The 25031-nt window shown below is 43.0% G+C and overlaps 3 protein-coding genes across 3 annotated transcripts; 1 reads left to right on the top strand and 2 right to left on the bottom strand.

The window, feature by feature from the left end:
- The first annotated feature begins 619 nt into the window (after positions 1-619).
- Positions 620-4461, top strand: slc32a1 (solute carrier family 32 member 1). Its single transcript, XM_068316083.1, has 2 exons — positions 620-1012; positions 2041-4461. Exons 1-2 carry the CDS (start codon positions 620-622, stop codon positions 3226-3228), a joined length of 1581 nt encoding a protein of 526 aa, XP_068172184.1. The 3' UTR covers positions 3229-4461.
- Positions 4462-5364: 903 nt separating this feature from the next.
- aurka (aurora kinase A) lies at positions 5365-11390 on the bottom strand. Its single transcript, XM_068315477.1, has 9 exons — positions 11116-11390; positions 10625-10687; positions 10003-10342; positions 9878-9920; positions 9586-9777; positions 9033-9171; positions 8797-8945; positions 8478-8652; positions 5365-6099 (listed from the first exon to the last, which is right to left on the bottom strand). The coding sequence occupies exons 2-9, from the start codon at positions 10667-10669 to the stop codon at positions 5917-5919; spliced, it is 1266 nt and encodes a 421-aa protein (XP_068171578.1). The 5' UTR covers positions 10670-10687; positions 11116-11390; the 3' UTR covers positions 5365-5916.
- Positions 11391-18486: 7096 nt separating this feature from the next.
- On the bottom strand, positions 18487-23627 carry LOC137595099 (PRELI domain containing protein 3B-like). Its single transcript, XM_068314941.1, has 6 exons — positions 23468-23627; positions 21878-22046; positions 20712-20801; positions 20334-20404; positions 20144-20246; positions 18487-19736 (listed from the first exon to the last, which is right to left on the bottom strand). The coding sequence occupies exons 1-6, from the start codon at positions 23497-23499 to the stop codon at positions 19617-19619; spliced, it is 585 nt and encodes a 194-aa protein (XP_068171042.1). The 5' UTR covers positions 23500-23627; the 3' UTR covers positions 18487-19616.
- Between the last annotated feature and the right edge of the window lie 1404 nt (positions 23628-25031).

The raw sequence follows: 25031 nt of genomic DNA, 5'->3' as shown, positions 1-25031 counted from the left end.
GTGGGGGTTCTACAAGCACCTCCCCCAGAAATGCAGCAAATCTCTCCCGTTTTCTCCTAGTGGGGCACTGGGAGAGCTGGAGACGTGCTTTGCATGGCAGGCTGATGAGGACACATGTCTCCTCCTTGCCTCCCCCACGGGCTCCATGGTACCGCATTGGCATCAGTAAAGGCACCTGAAAACCGACAGCCAAACCTGGATACGTTGCCTGCCACCTTGTAACTGAAAAGAAAACGCTATTTCTGGTCCTACAGAAACCTGTGGCTCGCAATTTTGTCGTGCGTAAAGCTTTTGCTCACACCGTCAGACAGCCTCTGAGACCGAATAGGTGCGCTACTCGTCGAGCTTCAGAGCACAGAGCCAAAATGCAGAAATGGAGCAGCTACGTCTGAAGGTGACATGAACCTGGGGATAATTAAGAGCAGCCGGCGTATTCTGACCAAGAAGTGGAGATAGCAACTGAAAACCGACGGCGTCTTGAGAAATTAATTGAGCTTTCCTCGTTGGCTCTATCTAATGCAGATAACCAATTCAAAATAACCTCAAAATTCTACAGACAGGAGGTTAAAAAACCCCAAGTTAAACTATAGACAATTGAGATCCAGAGAAGAAGCAAAAAATGGCTACGTTAATCAGAAACAAGATTTCTAATAAACTGTCAAATGCAGCCACTGCAGTCTCCAACAAATCCCAGGCGAAGGTGAGTGGGATGTTCGCAAAAATGGGCTTCCAGGCCGCCACCGACGAGGAGGCTTTAGGCTTCGCCGCGTGCGATGACCTGGACTACGACCACCGGCAAGGCATGCAGATGGACATTTTAACATCCGATGAGATCGGTGGAGACGGCAGTGGAGACGGAGGCGCACTGGATGGGGACAGTCACTACCAGAGGGACGGCACCGGTCCACCGCATTCAGCCTCAAAGGACGGGGGTCCGACGAACGAGCTGTCTGAAGTGAGACCAAAAATCACCGCGTGGGAGGCGGGATGGAACGTCACGAACGCGATCCAGGTAAAGACGCACTTTAAACAAGCGGTCCCAGCGCTCGGTTCTAATTAGGTGAGCCGCTGTGAAAAATGAGATAAACTGAGCAGCGATTGAATAAAATGGTCAAATTTTAAAACAAAACCAAAAGCTTTTGGTCCTTTGAAGCAACTTGACGAAGTTGCTTCCATATTCATCCTACGTCGGGCTAAAAAAAATCTATTTTTCATTTCAACACACTTGGATTGAATCAGTGAGGGATTTCAAAGCACTAGACGTTACGACGCAACGAGCTTGTGATGCCCTGTGCCCCCACCCCCGCCCTTCTCTCACTCCTCCTCACACACCTTCTTTGTCTGTGTAGTCATGTCCAGTGTCATTGATGTACGTCCCTGATAACTGCTAACACAAACTCCGCAAGGCCTTGAATGAATCATACAAAGAAAAAAAACAGTTTTTTAAACTGAACCTTAATTTCATCAGTCGTTTGTTTTGTTTTTTTTATTATTATTATAATTATTTTTTCTTATTTTGATTAATTTAAGGCCCGCAATAATTACAGCTATAACAATGATGTAAGGACACAAAGACATACATTTTACGTATTTTAGTATTTACATTTTAAGTATTTAAAGTTACTTATTAGATCATTGTCTAATAATTTACTTTTACAGATATAAATAAATACCGGAAAGTACATGAGTTTGTCGTAGGCTAAATATGCGTAAAGAGCGACGTGTCGACGAAGGTATATAGCGGTGATTTATGGAGTCTGCGCAGGCTATGCGACAAAATCCCTGAGCGCGATCCTTTTCATGCCTTATCAAGGCTGTAGTCACGGTAGCCGCCGTGACGTCAGAGTGTCTCCTCCAACACACGGTGACGTCAAATACGAGTGGATGCACTCAAAGCGAAATGGAAAATCCACAACATGAAAACGGGAGTGACATCTATTGAGGGGCGAGGCAGGATGAAGCCTTGAGTTTAAAGTTTAAAGATGAAATTTCCTGTAAAACCACAACTCCACGTTCACCATGTGTTTTTTTTGTTTGTAGGGGATGTTCGTTCTTGGGTTGCCCTACGCCATCCTGCATGGAGGATACCTCGGACTCTTTCTTATTATTTTCGCCGCCGTGGTGTGCTGTTACACGGGGAAAATCCTCATTGCTTGTCTGTACGAGGAGGACGAAGACGGGCAGCTCGTCCGTGTGAGGGACTCCTATGTGGACATCGCCAACGCCTGCTGCGCGCCTAGGTTCCCATCTTTAGGTGGCCATATCGTGAATGTAGCCCAAATCATAGAGTTAGTGATGACCTGCATTCTGTACGTGGTGGTCAGCGGTAATCTCATGTATAATAGTTTCCCCAACATGCCAATTTCCCAGAAGTCTTGGGCCATCATCGCCACCGCAGCTCTCCTTCCATGCGCCTTCCTCAAGAACCTGAAAGCCGTCTCCAAGTTCAGCTTGCTGTGCACATTAGCCCACTTTGTCATCAACATCTTGGTCATAGCGTACTGCCTCTCCAGGGCGAGGGACTGGGCCTGGGATAAGGTCAAATTTTACATCGATGTCAAGAAGTTCCCCATCTCTATTGGAATTATCGTGTTCAGCTACACCTCGCAGATCTTCCTGCCTTCGCTGGAGGGGAACATGAGTAAACCGAGCGAGTTCCACTGCATGATGAACTGGACTCACATCGCTGCCTGCATCCTCAAGGGTCTGTTCGCTCTGGTAGCGTATTTGACCTGGGCTGACGAAACCAAGGAGGTCATCACAGACAACCTGCCCTCAACCATCCGCGCTGTCGTCAACATCTTCCTAGTGGCCAAAGCTTTACTATCGTACCCGTTGCCGTTTTTCGCTGCCGTTGAAGTATTAGAAAAATCGTTTTTCCAAGACGGGGGGCGTGCCTACTTTCCAGATTGCTACGGAGGCGATGGACGCTTGAAATCTTGGGGACTCACTCTCCGATGTAGCCTTGTTGTGTTCACCTTGCTCATGGCGATCTATGTGCCACATTTCGCCCTCCTAATGGGTCTCACTGGCAGCCTGACTGGTGCGGGCCTATGCTTTCTGCTTCCCAGTCTCTTCCACCTCAAGCTTTTATGGAGAAAGCTGCTGTGGCACCAGGTTTTCTTTGACGTCTCTATCTTCGTAATAGGAGGTATATGCAGCATATCTGGGTTTATTCACTCGATGGAGGGGCTGATAGAGGCTTTCAAATATAACATAGAAGATTAGATGCATTATAGAAACTAGATACTAACTGCAAACCCTGGAATAAATTACGACTTACCATCCGTTTGCTTAATTCATGCGTAAAATAGCACGCCGAACAAATGCAGACGTTTTTCGCACTCATTCAGTCTTGTATCAATTAAAAAGAAAATGCGTATGAGCGCGCGCGCACACACACACACACACACACACACACACACACACACACACACACACACACACAAATGGAGAAATAGAGCTGTGAGGAAATCCAGTGCATCCTCGACACACCATAAACAAAACACGTTGTATAAATATGCGAACAAACGCGCACATTTATATTTTCCAGTGGAGTGAACGTTTACAACACTGACCTTAAACAAAATTGCAAAAAAAAAGGGCAATTTGTCTTTTCGTCTCTTTTGTGGTGCTTCCCACCGAGAGACCACACTATGGTTTAACCTCCAGAAATGTGATGGACATATTCGACGGCAAAATGTGATCTCATGATTAGGATAAGCTTATCTAAAAGAAAAAGGAACGTCACTCCGTCCTCGTGGTTATTTGCAATATAAATAGGAGCAGTGAATCATGTGGTGATAAATCCAGAAAAAAGCTTGTGGGCACACAAGATGGAAAAATAACATAACGGCAATAACCAGCAGCAGAAACGCACGAATGCATAAAAAAAAGTGTTTCGCATAGAAATGCGGAAAATGGACCTTCCCTGAGTAGTTTAAAATACTGGAAATGCAAAATTTCATAAGTACACAGCAGCTATACAAACTATGCATTGAATGTATGATATTTCAGACACACTAAACATGAAAATGAGAAGTGGAAATACAAAAAACGGCAAATTTCGATTCTTCTGCGTGGACGTGTTAATGCTTTGATATTCTTTGATATTTGAATTTTACTAAAACATTCAAACCCCCACATCCTGGTCCAACTCGCATCTAGATGAGAAACCAATTTGAATTCATACACATTCAATTTGCCATAATGCTTTTCATTACATTTATACATGGCCTGTTCTGAAATTAATTTGAAGGACTCCTCTCACGAGAATTCGGTGTCTGAAAATCTAAAAAATAGAAATCTTTTAAGAGGAAAATGTGCATTCAGACATTTTTCATTCTGTGCAAACCAATGGGTCCTGTGGAAATGTTATAAAACCGTATATGTAGTGTAATTGTGGTTTCAAAAAGATGGAATGTATATCTCCAAGTCGTTATCATATATCGTGAAATTAATATTAAAGAATAAAGGAATAAGTGAAATTATATTGTAAAAATGTGTGTGGTTTTATGTAAAACGAAAAATGGTCAGAACATGTATTTTTTTTCTCTATAATAAAAGAAAAAGTGGATTAAATAGTAGCATTCTTTTTTTCAATTGAAATTGAGGCGATCACGATATCCTTGGGCTGCAGAGGCCTTGTGAGAAAATTAATACAGGGTGTGTGACAATCGGCGAGATTAATCTATATCGATATTGAAAACGATATAATTTTAAAGTAATAAATTCGAAGCATACATTTTTTTCTCTCAGCCTTAAAACCCGACAGATTTCATGCTGCAGGCTCGCATCAGGCCTGTTCGTTTTTAACATCTGGTTTATTCTCTGAGTGAACTGACGTCCAGCTGTTGACTCATCAGCTACCTGGTGCATACCAATGCACAGATGTTATTCATGTACAAGTTCTTATGGAGTTTAAATTTACAGGGCCAGTTAAAATCTAACGGAACTGCAGGCTTAAGGATAAACGTCAAAATTCTAACGTGATCGCTGGTTCACAGCCAAGAACACTGACAACCATCTTCATTCTTAACGGCCTTTTTGTAAAGCCAGCTTTGTGAAATAACTGCAATTCATTCACATACGTAAGGATGGGTATGCACATACCGTAAAAATATATGCCAAACAATATAATTAAACAACAGATTTCTCCTTGCTCCTAGACTCTAACATTATAACTGTGGTGCAACCTAGTGGTCAGAAATGTGATTACATACGAATAAAGAAAATCCAGATAAATTTTTCGATAAATTTCCGCATACGCGTTATGAAGTAAAGTCCTTAAATATGTAATTAATTGATAACATGCAAGTCTGTAAGCTACAAAGCCATCACACTTTATTTTCATTGCAACAGAATTCCACTCTGCGGAGCAAGTCTTTTAAGGTGAACGAAATGAACGCGGCCTGGCCTGACCGCTGACGCCATCTGCTGGCCAGGCCGCAGGTGCCTGATCAGACGGATTTCGGGTTTGTCAGACAATGTTTCCCACACAGATAGTGAAAAGCCTCACTCACCAAATACTTGAATTAACTAAACTTAAAATACAGGTAAGACATACAAATATTTCTGTAAGAGACACTAGTTAAAGTGGCATATTCCATTAAAAATAATTCACTTTTTATTTCAAGTAACAACACTTAGAAAGCTCAATAAAATGTCCATAATTACACAACTACAATGAAATATTTACAGGCAATGACATGCCATTGACAAAACAACGAACTATGGTGGGAAGATGAAAAAAAAAAGGTTGGCTCAATGCATACAGACAGAATTGACCAAAGTGATGTGGAAGTGGACATAGTGGCGCAAACAGCTTCAGACAAATTAGCTGCACTCTGGTGTTAGTATCTTATGCCTTTGCATTGCACCACTGCACAGCAGTCAGGTTAAGGACAAACCAGAGGCTCAATGCTTGACCTCTTCATTGGTCAGGGTTGTGGGGTTCTTGGTGGAATGTTGGACCACCCAGGGGTGACAGAGGACTCCATGGATTGGTAGTCTGTGCATAGGGTTGTGCTTCAGTAGCATAGCAACCAAATCTTTGGCTCCAGCACTGATGTTGGCTTGTGCAGGATAGGTATATTCAACCTGAACAGACAGAAAGAGAAACATTAAAAAGCATGAAACATGAGCAGCAGCAAGTTAAATCTTAATAAGGATGCTTATTTTATTCTTGTTTAAATCCATCTTAATTTGGTTTTTGTCTTTCTCTGTTTTCATGTAGATTTGGGATTTTCTATTTTTTCTGTTTCTTCTTCTTTTCCTTTCGGCTTTTCCCTTCAGGGGTCGTCACAGCGAATCAATTGCCTCCATCTAGCCCTGTCCTTTGAATCCTCTTCTCTCACACCAACTACCTTCATGTCTTCCCTCATTACATCCATAAACCTCCTCTTTGGTTTTCCTCTAGGCCTCCTGCCTGGCAGTTCAAAACTCAGCATCCTTCTACCAATATATTCACTATCTCTCCTCTGGACATGTCCAAACCATCTCATTCTGGCCTCTCTGGCTTTATCTCCAAAACCTCTAACATGTGCTGTCCCTCTGATGTACTCATTCCTGATCCTATCCTTCCTGGTCACTCCCAGAGAGAACCTCAGCATCTTCATCTCTGCTACCTCTAGCTCTGTCTCCTGTCTTTTCCTCAGTGACACTGTCTCTAGACCAAATAACATCGCTAGTCTCACCACAGTTTTGTACACCTTTCCTTTCATTTTAGCTGAAACTCTTCTATCACACATCACACCTGACACTTTTCTCCACCCGTACCATCCTGCCTGTACACGCTTCTTCACCTCTTTTCCACACTCTCCATTGCTCTGGACTGTTGAGCCTAAGTACTTAAAATCCTCCACCTTCTTGATCTCTTCTCCCTGTAACCTCACTCTTCCACTTGGGTCCCTCTCATTCACACACATGTACTCTGTCTTACTGCGGCTAACCTTCATTCCTCTCCTTTCCAGGACAAACCTCCACCTCTCTAGCTTCTCCTCCACCTGTTCCCTGCTCTCACTACAGATGACAATGTCATCTGCAAACATCATAGTCCATGGAGATTCCTGTCTAACCTCGTCTGTCAGCCTGTCCATCACCATTGCGAACAAGAAGGGGCTCAGAGCTGATCCCTGATGCAGTCCCACTTCCACCTTGAACTCCTCTGTCACACATACAGCGCACCTCACCACTGTCTTACAGTCCTCATACATGTCCTGCACTGCTCTAACATACTTCTCTGCCACTCCAGACTTCCTCATACAATACCACAGTTCCTCTCTGGGCACCCTGTCATAAGCTTTCTCCAGATCTACAAAAACACAATGTAGATCCTTTTGGCCTTCTCTGTACTTCTCTATCAACATCCTCAAAGCAAATACTGCATCCGTAGTACTCTTTTTTGGCATGAAACCATACTGTTGCTCACAAATGTTCACTTCTGCCCTTAGTCTAGCTTCCACTACTCTTTCCCATAACTTCATCGTATGGCTCATCAGCTTTATTCCTCTGTAGTTCCCATAACTCTGCACATCTCCCTTGTTCTTAAAAATGGGCACCAGCACACTTCTCCTCCATTCCTCAGGCATCTTCTCACTATGTAAGATCCTGTTGAACAACCCAGTCAGAAACTCTACTGCCACCTCTCCTAGACAATTCCATACCTCTATAGGTATATCATCAGGACCAACTGCCTTTCCACTCTTCATCCTCTTCAATGCCCTCCTCACTTCATCCTGACTAATCTTTGCTACATCCTGGTCCACAACAGTCACCTCTTCTAGTCTTTGTTCTCTCTCATTTTCCACGTTCATCAACTCTTCAAAGTACTCTTTCCATCACACTACTGGCACCTGTCAATAGACTTCCATCCCTATCCTTAATCACCCTAACCTGCTGCACGTCCTTCCAATCTCCATCTCTCTGTCTTGCCAACCGGTATAGATCGGTCTCTCCCTCCTTACTGTCCAACCTAGCATACAAGTCATCATAAGCTTCTTGTTTGGCCTTTGCTACCTCTACCTTCACCTTACGCTGCATCTCCCTGTACTCCTGTCTACTCTCCTCAGTCCTCTCAGTGTCCCACTTCTTCTTAGCTAACCTCTTTCTCTGTATACACTCCTGTACCTCCTCATTCCACCACCAAGTCTCCTTATCTACTTTCCTTCCAGATGACACACCAAGTACTCTCCTACCTGTCTCCCTGATCACATTAGCTGTAGTTGTCCAGTCACCTGGAAGCACCCCCTGACCACCCAGAGCCTGTCTTAACTCCTTCCTAAAAGTCATGCAACGCTCTTCCTTTTGCAGCTTCCACCATTTCGTCCTCTGCTCTGCCTTTGTCCTCTTCATCTTCCTCACCACCAGAGTCATCCTACACACCACCATCCTATGCTGTTTGGCTACACTCTCGCCTACCACTACTTTACAGTCACTGATCTCCTTCAGGTTACACCGTCTATTTTTCCTGTTTATACCCTCGATATCCTCCGGTATGTCTCCTCATGGGTCTTTGCTTCAAATGGTGGTTTTCCAACCAGGAACTCATAGCAAAGGACACCCAGACTCCACAGGTCCACCTTCTCATCATGAGTTTTCCCCTCAATCATCTCTGGAGGAAGGTAGTCAAGCGTTCCACACAGCGTGGACCTCCTGAACAAGGAAAGACAAATGTCCAGTCAAAATATTGTTTCTCCCATAACTTTACAATAACTAAAATATCACTAAAAGGCTATTCACTCTGCTGAAAGCGTAAAAACGAAAAGAAACAGTTTGTGAAAAAGTGCATGAGCATACCTGGAGGATGGTGTGTGAACAGACCAACCAAAATCTGCTATCTTGAGCTCTCCATTGGCCCCCAGTAACAGGTTCTCTGGTTTTATGTCCCTGTGGATCACCTTTTTAGCATGGCAATAGTTGAGCGCATCTGCCAGCTCCATGATATACTAAACAGCAGAGGGAACACAACATGCATCACATGGTCAACAGCATCCTCTTAATTTTGAATTGTGAGGTCAAAGAAAAAGTCCTACTGTTGCGCTTCTGTCATCTGGGAAACTTCCACAACGCTGCAGCTCTCCATAAAGTTCACCTTTAGGTGCAAACTCCAGGATGAGATAAACACGAGAAGAGTCATGGAAGTAACCGTAGAGACGTAGGATATTGGGGTGCCTGTAGGATATGGATAAAGTTAAATGAACAAACTGATGAGCAAACACTTTAGCAAACACCTCGTCAACTGCTTCATAGAGGATATCCAGAGTTCATGCATTGGCTGAATACACTAAGTAAAAGATGCAGACTTATAGAGACAGAAAGCAAACATGACCTTTAAGTCAATTGATAGATAGCATGTGGCTGCTTGTGAAAACCTGGTGGTTAATTTCTTCAGTTTAAAATTCTACTGGTCATCTGAGTTACTGCTCCATTGAGGTTACATGGCATTGTTATGGCAAATAACATTAACCTTGTGTAGCAGCACTTGGTAATGAAACCATTATAATGTTCACTCTTTAAAGCTCAGTCATTCTGGATTTATAGATTCATATTTGGTATTACTATCACATAATCTGAAAGACACATTACCTGAGGTGAGACTGGATCTCTACTTCTCTCCTCAGCTGGTGCTCCACTCCAGCCTTCTCTAGTTGTTTCTTGAAGAGCACCTTAAGGGCCAAGATAAACTTACTTTGACGCTCTCTGGCCAGGTAGACATTGCCGAATTTACCCTTTCCCAAGGGACGGCCAATATCAAAGTTTTCCAGGCTCCACGGCTTGCTGTGTGAGTAGAAAAGTGAACAAAGCAATTCTAAAAAAGCTGCACTCTTACCAAAGATGATTTGACAAAATAAGAATGAATACTCAGACATAGACATACCTTGATCCAGAAGTCTTCTCTGAACCACTTTTTGCAGGTTTGACTGACAAAAAATTTTAAATGATTTTAGAATTCAGAAAACAAATTTGAAATCACTAGCTTAACCAACTTAATCGAAGGCCTACTTTGAGTCTTCTCCTGCTTCGTGGTTTCTGATGGTGATTTGGTCGGCTCTGTGTTTTCCTTGGGTACATTCACTATTGGCTGGTTTTGTTGGGAAATATTTTTTGGCTGGGGTGCGGGATTTCTTTTTTGAGCCTTTGGGTTTACATTGCGATCAGCATGGTTTGTGGACTTGGCAACAACAGAGACGTGGGATATCGGCTTCTGATTGCTGATCGGCCGCTGAATACGCTGAGGCCCATTTGACACACCGAGGACATTTTGATGTTGATGTTGAGTTGGTGTAACCACAGTCATTTGTGGCTGTTGTGACACAGGCACTCGTTTTGGCCCAACATTTGGCTGTAATTATGGAAAGAAAAATCAATCAGTCAAGCTTTAAAAAAAGTATCAAACCCAGGTTAAACATCTAATGGTCCAACCATTGTATATGAGCTTTGATTTGTCAACTCATTTGGATAAGACTGATTACTACTTTGAAAGGATCTGTGTGTGGTTAATAATTTAACATAAATGCTTAAGTTTAACACATCACTACACAATGATAAAGGTAAAAACGGATTAACCTACACTCTGTCAGTGATTTTATACATTCATTCAAGGTAATACAGTATCGTCCATTACCTTCACCTCAGGCCGGTGGAGCTTCGTGTCCTTTACCTTGAGCATGGCAGCAATGTCCTATAGCTAGTGAAAATAAGGGGAGTTCATTTATGTTTAATCAATGCAATGTATTATTGAATATTTAAATAAAGAAGTGATAGACGCCACCATGAAAACAGAACCTATTGAGTGTTTTAGCAGCTCCACGTTCACCTAACCTTTTACATGTCAGAACGAACAGAAGAACTATTATCATAAAAGTAATGCAGCCTCTACTAATGATGGATCGATTTCTTTGTTAACAGAAAACCTGGATAAGAAACGATAAGAAAACTAAGAAGCAAACTTAACTGACATTTTGAATAGATTCAACGTTAGCAATGTCCATTGTGCGGCTTAAGTGCGTAACGTAGTAACGTTAGGCGACAAGGTATATTTCAGAGCTAAGAGTAGCCTTTGCTAACGCTAAACATGGTAACGCAAAAGAAAAAAATTGACGTAACATAGCTTACCTAAATATATGATTGCAGTGACCGAGGCAACAACTGACCGATTATTTACCCTGTCGCTCTCAGATAACCGATGCTAACCAGCTAGTTGCTAACATGCATCGGCAAGATGACCAGGGCTGATGCTAGGGCTTCACAAAAATCCACGGTAACGTAGGACGACGTAACGATAGAATTCCTTCCAAAAGGCAATGCGATATTATATAAACATATAAATGAAAATAAAGTAAATTACTGATTTCTGCGAATTCAACCTAAATGAAGCTGCCTTCCTTACATTTCCTCTTTAAACGGTGTTTGTTTGATTTCAAACATCCCTCCGTTCAAAACCTTTAAATACACTGAAAGCTTTCATTGGTCGATATGCCGTGAACTCATTCATGATTGGCTGTGGTGAAATATGACGCTTAGTGTGACGTCAGAGGAAATTCTCCAGCGCAGTAGAGGGCAGAAGAGGGTTTTCTCTCATTTATGTGTGCTATACTTGTTTCGTTTTCATCCGGATGGCCGACTGAAAACGCACCTTGAGTACAATCAGCTAATCCGATTTCAAATCGGCGATTTGTAAGAAGGCTGCGCCGCAATGCATGCCGGACGGTGCATAAGAAGCGCCTTTGATGCTTCCATACATTAGTTACAGATATTTTATTTGCGACATGTGACAGAATAACGAGGAAACAACAGAATTAACGTTAAAATGTACAGAATCTCCCTACCTATATATTTGAATAAACTCACTTGAAAAACTCAAGCGGTCACACTTCTAAAGCCACCTACTACCTGTCAATCAAGCACCTAACCAATCACGGCGCATTTGCCAAAAGAAAACACGTGAACAATATGGCGTAAGGCATTGGACAGCAAGGCTTTTTGTTGCGGTTACGGCGTTCGTCCACACAACACAGATATCCGGGACGAAAACGCCGGCCAAGGGTAAGTTTTTTGAAAATGCTGGGTATACATGGTCGTGTGGATGCTAAACGTAACCCTAGCCCTAAGGGATCAATAAAGTTCTACTCCACTCTACTCTACAACGCAGATATCCCCGGAGCGTCTCCCTGCGACGAAAACCGCTGTGACGTTGGTGTTTTGTGCCCATTGTCTACATGTACACACAGAATGGACGGAGTTAAACCGGCTATTTTCTGACGTATAACAGCTCCACGTCAGAGATGTTATGTACTGATGTGCTTGCCCTACTGGGGACTGACGTCATATCCAGGTGCTAGGGCGCGCCAGATATGGACTTGTGTGTATTGCCACGGAGCCAACATGTGTGCAGACGAGTGAGTCTAATAAATGCAATTGTTGTTTAAATACGGAGTTGATTATTGAAGAGAAGTAATCACTACCCATCATTGGCGACGAGGATACCAGTTTAAAGTTGAATCTGAAGAGTTCGACCACATTGTTGAGGCGAAATGGATCACCTGCCAAAGTTTGAGTGCTACAGTGAGCCGGCTACGCTGGGTCCGAGGTGGACAAGGTGGCTGACGGCGTTTGAGCTCTACGCGGACGGCAAGGGTTTGATTTTGGCCGACGACGCGGAGGCTCCAGTGAAACAGAGAAGAAGGGCTCTGCTCCTGCACCACGCCGGCACGGACGTGCAAGATATCTTTGCTACGCTGCCCGACACGGGAGGACCGGCGGACTACGCCAAAGCAGTCAAGGCGCAGAATGACTACTTTGTGCCGCAGGTAAACACTGCGTTCGCGCGCCAAGCTTTCTACCGAGTAGCACAGAAACCAGGGGAGACTGTGCAGCAGTTTGTGACGAGGCTTCGTCAGGCTGCTAAAGACTGTGCGTTTGATGCGGACATTGGCAATCAGATAAGAGATGCAGTGTTGAGCAGGTGCACGTCGGAGTATGTAAGGAGGAAGCTGCTGGAGGAATCACAGCTGACGCTGCAGCGCACTTTGGGGATAGCAGCGCAGTGTGAGAGAGTGGAGAACCAGATGGCTGCGATGAGGATGAGCGGCGGAGACGGCGGCGGCGCGGAATGAGGAGCGGCCGTGAACAGCGTCTTTTCAAAGAGGGATGGAAGACCCCAGAAGGGAAGATCAACGCCTCGAGATCATAGAGAAGGAAAGGATAAATCTACCAAAGTGTGCTACAGATGTGGTCACGGAGATCACTTGGCCAAGGACTTTGCATGCCCAGCAAAGGGACAGACATGCAGAAGGTGCAATGGAAAGGATCATTTTGCGAAAATGTGCAAATCAAAACAAGGTAAAGACAGACAGAGTGTGCAATGTGTTGAAACTGAGGACCAGGACACTGGGGACAGAGACTATGCATTTACAATTGATGATGATTCTAACACAGAGAGGGTCACATTTGATGGGGGTGTAGATTTGCTAATGTTAATTGATTCTGGTGCTTCAAGCAACGTTGTGGATGAAAATACATGGGAAAGGCTTAAAAGTAAAAAGATAAAATGTGTGTCCACTAAGGCAGTTAGCAAACCTCTGTATCCATACTCCTCCAAGGTGCCTCTTCCAGTAATGGGTGTGTTCAAATGTGAAGTTAAAGTGGGAAAACACAACACTGAAGCAGAGTTCACTGTAATACAGGGACGTGGGGAGCCACTGCTTGGGAGGAAAACTGCTATTGAGCTAGGTGTACTGAGGGTGGGTACAAACATAGCAGCAGTGACAGTTGTTATGTCTGAAATAGAGATGCAATACCCCAAACTGTTTAAAGGTGTTGGTAAACTAAACACAAAGCAAATAAGTTTGCATATTGATGAGAGTGTGACACCAGTGGCACAACCCTTAAGGAGGGTGCCATTTCACCTAAGGGAAGCAGTAGAGAAAAAGATTAAACAGCTGCTTGACATGGATATTATTGAAAAGGTGGAGGGACCCACACCGTGGGTGAACCCTGTTGTAGTTGCACCAAAAGCTAATGAAGATGACATCAGAATGTGTCTGGATATGAGGAGAGCTAATACAGCTATCATTAGAGGGAGATACCCAATTCCTACTGTAGATGAGCTCTTACAGGGAATGAACGGGTCTGTCATTTTCAGCAAATTAGACCTGAAGTGGGGCTATCACCAGCTAGAGCTCACACCAGAGTCCAGGGGTATCACTACATTTGCTGTACACACAGGTACCTACAGGTACAAAAGACTCATATTTGGTGTCTCATCTGCTAGTGAGCAGTATCAATATGAAATTGCGACAGCTACAGCTGGCATTGAGGGGGTAGACAATATCTCAGATGATATAATTGTTCATGGCCCAGACCAGGAGACTCATGATAAACGACTCCATGCAGTTCTGAAGAGGTTAGAGGACTGTGGGCTGACCCTAAACAAAGAGAAGTGTCAGTTTAATATGGACAAGCTAATTTTCATGGGCATGTTACTCTCGCAGAAGGGCATAGGTCCCACTACAGAAAGAGTGAGAGCAATAGCAGAGGCACGAGAGCCTGAGAACGCTTCTGAGACCCGTAGTTTTCTTGGTTTAGCGGGTTATTCAAGCCGTTTCATACCTCAGTTTGCTAGCATATCAGAGCCACTTAGGAGGCTAACTAAGAAAGACACACCTTTTCTATTTGGGCCAGAGCAAAAGCATGCGTTTAAAGTGTTAAAGGAGAAGTTAGCTGAGGCTGGCACGCTGGCATATTTTGACAAAGAAGCCCCTACTAAAGTCATAGCGGATGCAGGACCAGTAGGAATAGGTGCAGTCCTAGTACAGCAACAGCAGCGGTAGATGGTGCCCATATGTTATGTAAGTAGGAGCCTGACCGACTGTGAACGCAGATATTCACAAACTGAACGGGAGGCCCTCGCCTTAGTCTGGGCGTGCGAGAGGCTGCACCCGTACATATATGGAAAAACGTTTGACCTAGTGACGGACCACAAGGCTCTGGAGGCCATCTACAGTCCAGCCTCTAAGCCATGTGCCCGCATTGAGCGGTGGGTGTTGCAGCTCCAACCGTATGATTTCAGAGTATTACACATACCCGGAAAGGACAACATTGCGGATCCCCTGTCGCGACTACTGGGAGAGAGCAGGACAGATGGGAACCACAAGCACGGCGCGGAGGAATACGTGCGATTCGTTGCCACACACGCGACTCCACGAGCACTGACCACCAGAGAGGTAGAGGAAGCCTCTGCGACGGATGATGAACTCAGGGACCTGAGAAGTGCAATACAGAGTGGATGTTTTGACAAGTGCCAAGTGTATGCGCGTATTGCGTATGAACTGTGTGTAATTGGACAGTTGGTGCTAAGAGGGACACGAATCATACTGCCACAGGCACTCAGAGACAGAGCCCTAGAGTTGGCTCATGAGGGACACTTGGGCATTGTGGGCACAAAACAACACCTCAGGAGTAAGGTGTGGTGGCCAGGTCTGGATAAAGCAGCAGAGAGATATGTGAGGTCATGTCATGGTTGCCAAATAGTGTCGAGGCCTGACATGCCGGAACCTCTGAGACCCACAGCACTTCCAGATGGGCCGTGGCAGGACTTAACCACTGACCTACTAGGCCCACTACCAACAGGACATTCCATATTAGTTGTGATTGACTATTACAGCCGGTACTATGAGTATGAGATCCTGCAATCGACCACTGCGGAGAAGGTCATAGACAGTCTGGAGGATATCTTCAGTAGGCATGGACTTCCTATTTCCATTCGTTCGGATTGTGGACCACAATACATGTCTGCACAATTTCAAGCATTCTGCCAGGAGAACGGAATCGAGCATGTGAAAACCACACCTAAATGGGCTCAAGCCAACGGTGAAGTGGAGCGGCAAAACGCTTCGTTGATGAAGAGGATTCGCATCGCACAGTCTGAGGGGCTAGAATGGAAAAAGGAGCTACGCAAGTATGTGACCGTCTATCGATCGATAGATCACGCCATGACAGGTAAGAGTCCTGCCGAGCTTCTGTTCAACAGAAAGATCAGAGGAAAGCTCCCAGACATCACTACACCACAAAGAGATCTGGAGGTCAGAGACACCGATGCTGAGAGAAAAGGACAGTCGAAAATCTACACTGACAACAAAAACAGAGCGAAACACTCAAATGTATCAGTGGGAGACCAGGTCCTACTAAAACAAGACAAAGTTGATAAATTCACAACAACCTTCAACAAGACACCACACGAGGTGATCAGCAAGGACGGAAACAATGTGATTGTTAAATCACCAAGTGGAGCGACCTATTCCAGGAACACTACATTCGTCAAGAAGTACTACACCGAAGATCCTGCTCCACAGTCATCTAGCAAGACACAAATAACATGGACCGAACACGAAGAGGAACAAACCACACCTGACATCGAGTCCAACACGGAGACTCATACTAGGGTGTCCACACCTAAACCTGCAATGCCTGCTAGGTACGAGAGACCCCACAGGCAGATCAAACTGCCTAAGCGTTTGACCGACTTTGTCATAAAATGAAAGAGTCTGTTCGGGACCCTTAAAAAAAAACAACAACAAAAAAAAACATGTCAGATGTGATGTTTGTGATATTATGATTGTGCCTCACCAGTCATGGTGATGTTTATGTTAAGTGTTTACAAGGTGAAATCTTGAAAGGGAAACTGGATTGTTCTTTATGAAGAAAAACAGAAAAGAATGTGATACATTGATGTTGTGAAAAAAAAAAGTTATTTCACTGATGTTTGGTGCAAGACACATTGGAGTCTACTTCCTAGTAAGGGGGGGATGTTATGTACTGATGTGCTTGCCCTACTGGGGACTGACGTCATATCCAGGTGCCAGGGCGCGCCAGATATGGACTTGTGTGTATTGCCACGGAGCCAACATGTGTGCAGACGAGTGAGTCTAATAAATGCAATTGTTGTTTAAATACGGAGTTGATTATTGAAGAGAAGTAATCACTACCCAACAAGAGACACGTTAATAAATGTGCTTGACAGTTGGATATTTGTCTGTTTCTTTCTTTGAGTCATATGAGTCATTCTTTATGAGTGTATACAGTGGACAAAAATGTTGTTTTTAAATAAAAACCAATGATATGACCCGACCATAATCGCTGGCTCAACTACCTCAATGTTACAAAAGCACAATCATTGTCCATACCCCAACCACCCTCCGCTCAATGTACATCTTTATTGTATTTTCATTTTCTTTATGTCCAAACGATCATTTTCCATACTGTCTGTGTGTGTGTGTGTGTGTGTGTGTGTGTGTGTGTGTGTGTGTGTGTGTGTGTGTGTGTGTGTGTGTGTGTGTGTGCGTGTGCGTGTGCGTACTGTTTACGTGTGCAAAAATTTGGAGTTTAACAAAAGTAATTTCCTTATGGGAGTTATTAATAGTTTTATTTTTTATACACACACACTCACACACCACACATAGACACAAAGTGTACTGCCATCACTATAATATACATGTTGTGCATACTTCCTTATTTTGCTGACAGTTTTATTCATAGGCTTTCTGCACAATGCCACACACCTCAAACTCATGCCAACTGATATTTTAGCATCCAGTACATGTCGTACTAGAGCAAGTGACGCCTCATGAAGCTTCGAACCGCAGTGAACCGATAGGGATGAAAAGCTTCAATGCTTCATGGGGCTTCATCTGCCCATCACTAACTATACATTGACTTCCCAGTTAACATAATTTTAGAGTGAAGAAGACAGGGTTAGATCAGATGGAGGCAACTGATTTGCTGTGGTGACCCCTGAAAGGAAAAGAAGAAAACTGTTCCAACAATTTTTATGTTTTTGAGCAGAGTCCAAACAACAGGAACGACACAGAAAACAGCAATGATTTCTGAGGGAAACTAGCTGGCTAACACGAACAGTCTGTCCAGTAATGGTTTCCGTTTGGAACGGGACAATCGATGTAGTGTCCAAAATGCTCCTCGGGCATGAGAAAAACGCAATTTAAGTAACTAAGTACAGTTCTGTTCATATAGTCAGCTAACAGAACTATCACTTCTCTAAAATGTCGTTTCACATGCTCTTTTGACAGGTGTCTTTTCCTGTAACGTTAGCTCCTTTCCCAATCTCACTATTAGTTAGCTTTCTTTGTCCAGTTAGCCTGCCAACATTCATCTACGCAACCCTTAAGCTAACAATGACCTTTAGAACTAATGCATTGTGTGAGAATCTTGACTGAACCTCCTGAAGGCAATTGATCTGTCTTCACAGAATCATATATCTTGGCTTAAGTTCTCACATGGGTTCTCACAAGTATGAAAATGTTAAATCCTGTCTAATATTGAAAGTTGATTAATACACAGAACACGTACTTTCCTGAAACAGTGGGTATCTGATCTGAAGAATAAACAGAAAAAATTCTAGTAACAGTTTAAAATAGTTTTCTTTTGTTTTCACATTCAGAGGTTGTGAACACATTTTCCAGAGGCACAAAATGCATAAATCAGGATCTTTAATTAGGAATATGACATGATTTTTTTTTACATGAAAGAAGAAACTTTTTTCTACCACTGCACTGTTTTTCATTAGAATAAATGGACTTCCTCAAATACAAAGATTAACCATGTTCAATCTCTTGATAAGTAATTAACCTTCAGCATGTTTAGCAGCATGTCTTGGTTAAAAACATTATTCTGTAAGTACAAATATAAATAAAAGGCCTCAACCATTGCACTGTGAGGTCATTCTGAGAGGACTGTCATTACTGAGGAACGGTCTTCTTATGCATGTCAATAAACTCCTTGAGTTCAGCAAACATGTTCAGTATGTAACCAAAAGTTTTAACTGTCTTGTCAGTACACATCAGATTTACTCATGAACAAAATATCTACAAAATATAAATATGGCAATGACCTTGATCCCTTCATATCACTTAAATACCTTAATAACTGTATTAGTTAACATACAATAATGAAATACAGCTTTTATTCAGGCTAAGTCACATTGCCTGGTACAGAGCCGTTATTACTGAGGTCCCACAAGAAAACTTTGTTTGTAATGCTCTCTTGCACAAATAACCCTGATGCTGAAACACTAAATAATGTCCTGCTTCCCATAATAGAGTTAATCTGACCAGCCCAAACCACTTCCATGTACCCATGTCATATGTCACACTTTACCAAACAACTGGTAATCTGAGGTATTCACCAGAGAACTGGCAAAAATCCTTTTAAATGGCTGGATTAAGAGTTGTGCTTCTGCTTTGGCACACAAGTTCTCAGTGCATCAAGTGCCTCTGACACTTTTTTCCAATGCTACATGGTCCCAAACACACAGATAACTGTGGTGTCCCATTGCACTGTTCACGTCTTCCCTAAGTTCCCCCAAGTCTCACTACTGTCAGACTGTGTCCTGTGAAAACATTCAACATTATCCAGTTATATTGCTGCTGGGTGTGAATAAAAAGGTATCTAACATAGATAGTAAAAGTTTATGAGATGGCTGAATTGTGCCCGTAAATAGTGCAGAAAAACAGCACCAAAACAGCACCGGGGCATCATAACGGGAGGTTGGTTGTTCTGGTACGCATCTTCTCTTGAACCTTTCTATTATTGAAAGGCAGGCGTTATTTCTCAGTGACCGCAGCAGCTGCCATTGGGGTGCGTAAGGTCCCGCATGCCGTGGCCGCCAGCTCCTCGATTTCAGCATTCAGTCGCCTAATGACCCACTCCATGGCTTCACGACCCTGATCAAGATCGAACAGAAAGCACAGGGTCAGAGGAGGGAGACTCACAGGTTTTAAACATGTGTTTGGTGGCTTACAGGACCATCTAAAGGGTTATTGGGAGAGCAAACTCTGAAAATTTCAGAATCTTTATAAACGACACACCTACTACAAGAATCCAGGGATTAAAATGAACTCTGTATAAATAACATAATATTTACCAAGCTGTCATACAGTGGAATTCTAGTGCCATCGTTGGATGTCTTTAGAAATGTTTTTACATGTAACATGAAATCAGATCGACTCGGTTGTGTAGCAGAGCTGGTGATTTTTTTTTCTCAATATTTCAGGGCCTGTTAAAATCCATCACATTGATCAGATGGAAAACTTTTCGTTCCACCCGAGAGAGTACTCTACAGATCTCTTACCTTTCCAGCATTAGTGGAGATACTGCTGGCCATAACTCCCTCCAAGTAGCTGCTGAGACTGACTCCTTTCACAGAGATAATAGCCTCCTGTGTCAGTATTGTTCTAGAGATGAAAGCAGTTTATGGATTCAAATTATATTTAAAAGGCTTGAATGCTTCAGAAATAATCAAAAGAATGAACTGAATTTACTTTTCTTTATCCTCTGGGTGTGGTTTGTATGTTAACTTTTCATCCACAGACACCAAGTTTGTAAAAGTGATCTGCAGAGAAAGTATGAAAACAGAGAAACAAATTAATGTTAGGATAGAAACTGTTTTTGATCACAGTGACAGTATGTGAATGCAACGTTATTAAAGGTTCAATGCTGAAACAACAGGAACCTTCATTCCACTGTTAAAAAAAAACAAACTTTTCAAAACACACCAAAGTTTTTGTGTTCAGACAAATGGAGGCCATGAAGAGCAGAAAGGACAGGACATGGCTGTTGTAGGTTGATGCATCAATCACACAGTATGTTTGCTAAACAATGCAGTGGTTTTATAATGAAACTTATGGAGAAATACTCACATTCGACGACTTAAGTTCAAAAGTCTGGCCAACGGGATCCACAACAGAGTGTTCCTGAATATATGTGCGCGTTCTTGTGTTACCAATGATCTGGAGACAAAGAGAGAATTCATGGAAAAATGTAACGAACAGCTGAAAGTGCATTATTTCATTTGTCACTTAATCAAGCATTATTTGAGCTCTAAGCTGCTATCATATTGGTTTTCTTGGAATTAACAGTTTAGTTCCAATGAGGATGTGAAATCTTCCTTTCACTGAGTGATGATATATATAAATATACATTTTAAGATTTAAAGGTTCAATAAAGAGTACAGAGGAGAACCAAAATAACAATTGTATTTGCTGCACCGAGTTTACAGGCAGACACTGAGACCTGCACTGAGCTTCTGTGAGACAATCAGATTAGGTGTTATGTTTATGTTTTAACAATTGCTGCGACCGTCTGTGTCAAATGCCTTGGAATCAAACGTGCTATTCATAGATGTTGATACTGTCTTAAGACATCTAGAAAAAGGTCAGTGGAACACCAGATTATTGGGCAACGTTTAAACAGTCTCCACCATGAATGAAAAGCAGGATACTATCTCCCTCCAGCTGTATCATTACTGAGTACAGATTGTCAAAGGAACAGGGGAAAAGTTCATACAAAGTGTTGCACAAATCCAGAGGTAGCCTCCGTCGCCGCTGTGCTTTCTACTGAGCTCTGATGTTATTTGTGTCAACAGTGACAGTTGCATCACATGCCGTCATGGGTTACATATCAGCCTTGACTGAAACGGTACAGCAATGTTCTGTACAGCATGAGCCGTGGCACTCAGCCATAAACTCGCTTGTGTCACAGTCAGCAGTCACCTCTGCTGCTGCTGCACCTGGACCAAAATAGCCTCTTAGGGTTAAAGTCATGTGCAGCAGTGGAGACCCCTGCTGTATCTGTTTAACATCTCAGGCTATGAGTGGATTATGGGCTAAATCTTTCAGATTTTATCATAAAAGTGTGAGAAGATATGTTGCATACCATGTCTCATGCTGCCACATTGCTGTAATTAAACCACACAAATGAAACCATAATCTCAAACTTGTGCATCTGGTCAGGAGTTCCTAATTCAGAGTCACTTGTGCAGTTCAGCCTTAAAGTTTTGCAGTAATTTTTGACAAAGCAGACTCACAGATTTGACTATAGATGGAAGACCCCACTCTGTGCTAAGCAGCCTTTGACTGTGGAGGCAGCCCTGTTTGTCGATGTCTCTGTTCAGAACATCCACTCCAATCACACTGGGGTTCATGGGATTGGGATACTTCTGCATAGCAGCTTTGATCACAGTCTCCCATGGATGGCTGTTATGGGAAAAGTCAAACACAAAGAAACATTACTCCAATGTCGTAAGAAAAAGGCACAAGTGGAGGAAAGTGTGATGTGTCTTCAGTGACAGAAGGGTCTCTACTGAAATGAATAGATAGATAGATGATAGATGAAGATGTTGAGGTTCTCTCGAGGAGTGACCAGGTTGGATAGGATCAGAAATTAGTTAATCAGAGGAACAGCCAAGGTGTGATGTTTTGGCGACAAAGTTGGAGAGAGCTGACTTCAATGGTTTGGACACGTTCAGAGGAGAGATGGTAAGTACATTGGTAAAAGGTTGTTGAGTATGGAACTACAAGGCAAGGGGGCAAGAAAAAGACCAAAGAAGGTGGATGAATGTAGTGAGGAAGACATGAGGGCAGTTAGTGTTCGAGAGGAGGATACAGAAGATAGACTGACATGGAAAGGGATGATGCGCTGTGTTGACCCCTAACGGGTCATGCCAAAAAGAAAAGAAGATGGTTGTGAGAAAAAGTCAAAGAATTTTATCCACAAGAATAAATAACTTTTTATAATATTAAGGCACACGTCAAAAAAAAATTAAGCATTTAACTCAACCTGCATTTTTTTTCATGTTGAACATGTCTATTTTGTATGTCATTGTATTTTCAATTTGAACAACTAAAATGGTGATTCAAGTTAAATGTGTCACTGGTAATGACTCATGAATTTTCCGCATTTGCCTGACAGTGAAGTACAGTCAAAGGAACACGTCAAAGATTGTGTTTTTAAAATATAAAACCATTTTACTTTTGCATTATCAATTTTTTTAAGGATGCACTTAATGTGAGAGAAACGCAGTTACTTCCCTACGATGGAGTACGTCACGAAAGAACGGGAACGTTCTTGAGCACAGCAAGTGTTAGTTTAGCGTAGCGGCAGCCGGCTGTTGTCATGGAGACACGTGAACGCGCAGTATAGTTCACGGACGAGGCGGTCTCAGTAAAATATGTAGGTGAAAGGTGACGCGCGGGGGGCTCGTCCAGCGGACTGATTACACAATCTGACAGCATTGTTCACCAGTAACAGTGACAGTTATGCATTCACTGCATTCCGGGGTTCAATTTCTATATTAACCTACGTATTTACTTCTGTGATTAGGCGTGATTTCATGCAGTGTGGCAACAATTTTAATAAAATTAGCGGCAGCGACCGTCGTTAAAAGAAGGCTATGTAACATCGCCTGCATTTGCTTTTAGCATATTCCCTTTAGCATTCGATTTACGGCTAGTAATTTATAGATAACGCTTTCGTAACCCAAACGTGTACTGTTTAGCATGTTAAATCAGAAGCCGGCTACCTGCTATTCACCGTCTGATCAAGACAGTGAACCTCTGATGAGCTCTCGATAAATGAACGGATTAAAAACTACCTCTATAGCTAAACGGCTACTTACTGGAACATATGTTCTGACGTCCAGATCTTCATGGTTTATGTAAGGTTGCCGGTGACAGGACGCGAAGGAGGAGAGGATTAGCCAGTAGATAACCGCAGTCTCTCTGAGAACGGCGAACCACGTTGAAAACCAATCGCAAATCTCCGCCCATTGTCCCAGAACAGCCGCATGCGTAGCTTAAGTGACGCACTTCCGTCAGTCCCACGTGACTGCTGATGCAGGGAATGCGGGATTTTATAACCAACATAGCCTTGATTCAACATGTTACGTGAATGTCCGTGGACTTGGACCTGCAGCCCATGTCGTCATAGTTTGAAGGTTCTGCCCGGCAACCTCGGAAGAATGAAATGGTCTGTAGTTGATGCAGATCTCGACGCATCTAGAATACAGTACTTTTACTGTGAGCTTTTTATTTTAACACAAGAGGAGAGCATAGCTGTAGGTTTAAATGTCTGAGAGGAACCATCTGTTATCATTATTTGACTGAAGGACATTTCTTGACCCTCTGGATCTGAATGACCTTGAGGTGTTTAATGACAGGAAAGAGAAAAAAATACTAAACTACTGTGTGGAGGGGGGTTTACGCTTTTAAATTTTATGTGGTTTTTGTTATTTTGTTGAGAACTTGAATTGTCAAGGTCATCATCTCATTTTCATCCCCTTTGCCGCCCGAGTAATGTACTTGTTGTTTCATCTTTCTATCAGTTGCGAAGATAGTGGTGGAATAACTAACGGACAGACGGATGAACACACAAACACTGACAATTATAATACATCACCACTTTAAAGTAGGATGTAAAAATTGTGATATGAGGTTTGATATAGACATTGCTTTGATCCTTACTGGGAAGAAAGATGATATATCACACACCATATAGTTTATAACTCTCTTTCTGCCCGGTGTTTTTTTGTACAATTCAGATAAGGAATTTGCATGAAATGATGTCTTCTGGTCCAATTAGATTGTGACGAGTGTTCAGCCACTCTACCTCGGTGGGTGTTGGAATGTGGTTTCCGGTTCCGGTTGGAATGTGGTTTACGGTTCCTGTGAATAAAGAATTGAGACCGCCATGTATGTCCTATGAATGGAATTGTTATTGTAACTGTGTGTGTGTGTGTGCGTACGTGTGTGTACGTGTGTGTACTTTTGTACTGATAGTGATAGAAAAGTTTATTGCGTGATTAAAAATAAATCCTTATAGAGCCAGCAAAATAATGAGTAGCATGTATATAATGTTTAAATCTCTTCAGGTTCAACATTAATAGCTAACCCTTGGGCCTGTCCTGGTCGCCCTGGCGGTAGCAGCAGCTGCCTCCTCTTGGTCTCTGGGTCTACGTGGTTCTCGGCGCCCCTGGTGGCTCTTCAGGTGATGGCTTCTGGATGCTCCTGGCTGCTGTGGTTGGGGATACTCAGCTAGCGTGGCCCTGCTGGGTTCTAGTAACCTCTCTGGGCTTTGGTTTCCATCACACATGCATGTTGGTTCAGGGCTTACCAGCTTCTGTCGAGTCCAGTTGTTGAGAACCATTGTGTCCTGTCAGAATGTGATGAGTCTCTTCAGACATC

The sequence above is a fragment of the Antennarius striatus genome, chromosome 5, assembly GCF_040054535.1.
Source record: "Antennarius striatus isolate MH-2024 chromosome 5, ASM4005453v1, whole genome shotgun sequence".
In the NCBI taxonomy this organism is placed as follows: Eukaryota; Metazoa; Chordata; class Actinopteri; order Lophiiformes; family Antennariidae; genus Antennarius; species Antennarius striatus.
This window is presented reverse-complemented; position numbering and strand designations above follow the sequence as displayed.